Source organism: Myotis brandtii, unplaced genomic scaffold, assembly GCF_000412655.1.
Source record: "Myotis brandtii unplaced genomic scaffold, ASM41265v1 scaffold655, whole genome shotgun sequence".
NCBI classification, from domain to species: domain Eukaryota; kingdom Metazoa; phylum Chordata; class Mammalia; order Chiroptera; family Vespertilionidae; genus Myotis; species Myotis brandtii.
In genome coordinates, this window is record NW_005370542.1 from 903170 (window position 1) to 908582 (window position 5413).

General features: G+C 48.0%; 1 protein-coding gene across 1 annotated transcript in view; it reads left to right on the forward strand.

The window, feature by feature from the left end:
* The window catches only part of WWC3 (WWC family member 3), a 73687-nt gene extending 68541 nt beyond the window's left edge, over positions 1-5146 (forward strand). Inside the window, exons 21-22 of the mRNA XM_014528827.1 lie at positions 251-383; positions 2659-5146. Of these exons, the coding sequence (XP_014384313.1) occupies positions 251-383; positions 2659-2725 (200 nt within the window). The 3' untranslated portion in view covers positions 2726-5146. The remainder of the gene's footprint in view (positions 1-250; positions 384-2658) is intronic.
* Positions 5147-5413: the final 267 nt, after the last annotated feature.

Genomic DNA, 5413 nt, shown 5'->3' on the forward strand with positions numbered 1-5413 from the left:
AGCCTTTCAGGGGGTCAAACCCTCATGGCAGCCGTCCCGCTCTCGCCTTGCAGCTGGGTCTCTCTGTCCAGCGCGGTGTTCTGGGTCCCACGTCTGTGAGGCGTGACCCTGAGGAGCTGCTGTGAAGGTTCCCTGGGGGGAGTGGGGGCGGCGGGCCTTTCTCCCCTTCGCGCCCCCTGAGCTGGCAGTGGCTTCATTCATTCTTCCTTAAAACTGGAAGTAAACCGTCTTGTTCATCCAATGTTGCCGCTCCAGACCAGACAGACCAAGCTTGACTTCCACCAAGAACAGGCAGCTGAGAAGATGCTGAAGAAGGCCTCCAAAGGGGTCTGCCAGCTGCGGGGGCAGAACCACAAGGAGCCCGTGCAGGTGCAGACCTTCAGGTAGGGGCACAGCCGCTTCCGGCTCCTCACTGTCAGGCCTCTGTCCTCATCAGCTGACGGAAGTCCCGAAACCCCCCAAGACAGGGTTCCCCATGCTATTAGCATCTTCAGGTTTCTTCTGCTCTTTTTATTCTAGACACTTTTTTTCAAGCTATTCATAGTAATAATGTAGGTTCCATTAAAAAAATTTTTTTGGTTAATTTCTCTTTTTCTTTTTAAAAAATATATTTTTATTGATTTCAGAGAGGAAGGAAAAGGGAGAGAGAGAGAGAGAAACATCAGTAATGAGAGAGAATCAGTGATTAGCTGCCTCCTACACACCCCCTACTGGGGATCAAGCCCCCAACCTGGACATGTGCCCTTGACTGGAATCAAACACAGGACCCTTCAGTCCGCAGGCCGACACTCTATCCACTGAGCCAAACCAGCTAGGGCTCTTATTCTTAAAAAAAAAAAATGTATTTTTATTGATTTCAGAGAGGAAGGGAGAGGGAGAGAGAGAGAGAAACATCAGTGATGAGTGAGAATCACTGATCGGCTGCCTCCTGCACATCCTACACTGGGGATGGAGCTCACAACCTGGGCATGTGCCCTGACCGGGAATCGAACCGTGACCTCCTGGTTCATAGGTCTACACTCAACCACTGAGCCACGCCTGCCAGGCATGGTTCCATTTTGCATTTAGTTTTGTTTAAATGAAAATATCCCATGTTGCCATCCAATCCGTTCCCTTTGTTGGCTGTAGTGGCTCATTGCATAGGTATAATTTGCCTGAATACCCCATTTTATAACCTGTTTCTTTCCAAATGTTTGCTGTTATTAACACAGTGATTTACATATATATCTGTGTTTGACTGTGGCCTTATTTTGTTAACTTCTGATTGAAACATAACGCACATGCAGGAAGTGTGCATGTCCTAGGTGTGAAATAGTTCAGGGAATTGTCACAGACTCCACATGGCAAGAATGAAACATCAGCAGCCTCAGACTTCCCACACCAGAGGGACCGCCGCCTTGAATTTGAATACTGTAGATCAGTGTTCCCGCATCTATTCACATAGCATAAAACTAACGATTTAAAGTGAACAATTCCATGGCACTTAATACAGCCACAGTGTTTTGCAACTACTCCCTCTGTCTAGTTCCCCAACATTTCCATCACTCCCAAAGGAAGTCCATTAGTAGTCACCCCCTCCCCCAGCCCCTGGCAACCAGCAGCCTGCCCCTGTCTCTATGGATTTGCCTGTTCTGGACGTTTCCATCAATGGAGTCATACAGTATGTAGTCTTTTCTGCTTGGCTTCTTCGGATAATGTTTTTCTTGAGGTTCATCTACATTGTAGCATGTGTCAGAACTTCATTCCTCTTTTTTGTTTTGTTTTCTTAATCTTCACTCGAGGATATTCTTTCCATTGATCTTTTTAAAGAGAATGGAAGGGAGGGAGACAGAGAGAGAGAGAAACATCAATGTGAGAGAGAGACATCGATTGGCTGCCTCGCACGTGTGCCCTGACCAGGGCCGGGGACTGAGCCTGCAACCAAGGTCCGTGCCCTTGACTGGAATTGAACCTGGGACCCTTCGGTCTGCAGGCCGATGCACCAGCCACTGAGCAAAACCATCTAGGGCACTTCATTCCTTTTTATGGTTGAATAATATGTGCCTGACTTTTACCCTGAATTTTTTTATACCCTGAATTTTCACATCCCCATCATAAAAGAACATAAAGCACTGTAGCTACCTTCCTTCAATTCTGATTCAGAACACCTTCATTTGTATACATTATTTATTCATTTTTTAATAAAGCAAATGTTTACTGAGTGCCTGCCGCATGGCAGGCACTGTTCTAGGCACTAGAGACAAACCCTTGCCCTCACAGTCCTTTGTAACTTCTATTAAAATTTAGAGACTCTAGCCCGGCTGGCATGGCTCAGTGGTTGAGTATCAACCCATGAACTCAGAGGTCATTGGTTCGATTCCCGGTCAGGGCACATGCCCGGGGTGTAGGCTTGATCCCTAGTAGGGGGTGTGCAGGAGGCAGCTGATCCATGATTCTCTCTCATCATTGATGTTTCTGTCTCCCTCTCCCTTTCTCTCTCTCTCCAAAAAAATAAAAATTTTTTCTAAAGTAGAGACTCTATATGCAAACAGATTTGTTGTTGGTATTTCAGTTCAGTTTGTTCTGTGGATAAGGAAAGCTTTCTTTGGTATTGCGAGCCTCCTGGCAGTTCTGCTTGCGTTATGTGGGCGTCTAACCTGGAATTCTTTCCCATCGCAGGGAGAAGATAGCGTTTTTTACAAGACCAAGGATTAACATACCTCCTCTGCCCGCCGACGATGTTTGATGTAGTGCTTTGTACACACGAAGTATTTATCTTCCTGTTTTATTTTCATGAAGTTCTTAGACTAGCTAAAGTTGTCTTTAAAATATTTGTGCAAAGCTATTAATATACACATTTTGTAAAAAAAACACACATATATCTATACATATATATTTTATAATAGTGACGGCAACAGGGCTTGGTTTTTCCTTGTTGTGAAATTGACATCTCTGAAGACAAGTTATTTTATAAGAGATCAACTATCCTGTTAAGAGTGTACAGTTTTTACGCTGTTTTATTTGATTTAAAGGCTGGAAGACAGAAACGAAGTGAGTTCAGGCAAATTCACTGTATTGTAACTTATTTATAGTACTTTTTTTCCTTGAAGGAAAATACTGACTTTAAGATGTATTTTAAGGCTGAAACTGTATTCCTCAGTATTTGTCATGCAGTAGAATGGAGCTTCGGGGCCGGTTTTGTTTCTGACACGGACATGCAAACACTTTGTGCTAAACTCGTCACTCGTACCAGTGTCTCCTGTGTGCCTTGATTGTGTATATTGTCCACTGTCACACTCACTGTGTCCTGTTGAGATCCCACCTGGGGCTCAGTCGCAGAGCCTGGTCCCCCGCGGGGACTGGGCGCCGAAATCCCCCATTTCTGTGTTGTGTCAGCACACGGTTCTGTGCTCCCCCCCGAGTTGAAGCTTTGGAAGCGGCCCTGGCTGGGGCTTGCCTGTCCCCAGCGGCTGCCCATGCTGCCCTGCACCGACCCGGGCAGCCCGCCCCTCTGGTGCACCCCATCCGACCCTGACCTTGACCATCAGGAAGGCGGTGCGGGGCTCCCGTTCTACTGCTCTGTCATGAAGGAAAGTGAAAGAGACTTAGAAACGCACTGTCACCAGTCAGTGACTCCGCCCAGGCGACGGCAGTCTGACCTCTGACTTAGGCTTGACCTCTGAAGGCGCTTTTCTGGGGAAGGAAGCGCATGCGCATGCGGGTGACTGCTGTCACCCAGCGAGTCATTCACAGGAGAGGATGTGAGATATTTGATTGAAATCAGAATCCTTCCCCCCAATACTGGAATCTACCCAATATTTCTTAAGAAATCTTAGAAGTAGTTCACGAGAAAATTGTTTTATGTAATAAAAATCCCACTATTCTTTTGAAATGCCAAATGATATAAATATTTTGCCTAATGCGTATTTATTGTATACGGAATGCACTCTCCCTTCTGAGGCCTCAGAGAAGTAAGTGAGGTGGTCACACGGATTAGAGAAGAAAGCGGAACTCTCTCGCCCTAGATTCCCTGCCCCTCCCTGAAGTGCCCCCTTTAATCCATGTCTCTCCTCCTTAGTCTGTAATCGCCCCCTGGTAGAGCCCACCTTCCCTTTTGCATTTATTAAAAGTGAATTTTGTAAAAGCATTTCATTGACACGCGACCTGTCACGGGCAATGGAAGTTGTCAGTGGTGGTAAGACTGAAAACTTTATGCTTTTCACCCTTGTCATCTCTTTGCTATGTATTTGTGCCTCGACTCTTGCTGGTTTTTTGTTGCGTTTTGTTTTTTTTTTTGGCTGATTTCTCTGTGTTCATGCCCACAACAGAGATAGAGACGCGCAAAGCGTCACTGCCCCGCAGACGGCACTGCGGAGCCCGGAGGACAGTGGCCGGCCCCCTCCGTGCGCTGCTGAAACTTGCACCAACCACTGTCTGCCCTGCCCTCGGGGGTGCGGGGCCGGTCACTGCCGCCTCGGGGTGCGCGGCTCCCTCACGTGGGAGAGTCCCCTGGCCGTGGCCTGGCCACCCCTGTTCAGTGGCTGCCACCTGAAGCCGGTGCCTCGAGGCCACTTTTCTGCTAACCTCCCCCCGCCCCGCGGAAAGCCCGCTGCGCCCTCGGGGAAAGCTCTCACGTGGTGTTGGCAACAAATCTCACTGCCCAGCGCGGACAGATGGACACGCGGGGTGCCTCCCCGCCCCAGGGCTTAACAGAAACCCCAGAAGCAAGCGCAGGCCTGCGCTGCTGTCTGTCCGAGGAGCACTTGGGGCCTTCCCCAGCCCCCACTGTCCTGGCCCCAAAGGGCACAAAGCCAGCCACGGCCCAGCCGGGGTCAGGCAGGAGGACTCCGCCTTCATTCAGGGATGCTTCGTTCGACGCCACCCGCGCGTCAGAAAGTGAAGTCCTATCGTCTTAAGGGGTGTTTTCACCTTCCGTTTCACCTGGTCCACGCCACGCCCTGGGTACCGAGCACCGTGCCATGTTCATCAGTTCGAATCCAGACACGGGAAAAGGGAACTTGATCTTCACCGCATCTGATCATGCAATTGTCACCTCCTGTTGTGGGAATAAGTTCTAATCAGTAGTCATCTCTGTTCTAATTGTGCCATTTGTATTGCTTGAAAGTATTTCTTCTATAAAATTAAACTAATCTGCCTTAACAACAAAGTGCAAATGTGTGAATTTTTAAAATACTGTCATTACGGAGACTTAAATATATAAAGATGTATATCATTTTTTTCAACATACAAATAGAGGCATAAAAATAGCGAAATGAACACACACGCAGCCATCCCGACTTCAACACGGCTCGGTCCTGGCGGCTCTTGTTTCGTCTACACCTCCATCCGCCTCCCCTGTCCTTCCACAGCTTAACTACATCCTTAATGTCATCCAGGGTTCATCTCAGTCGTCTCATAGGCCATTCTTTTTTTA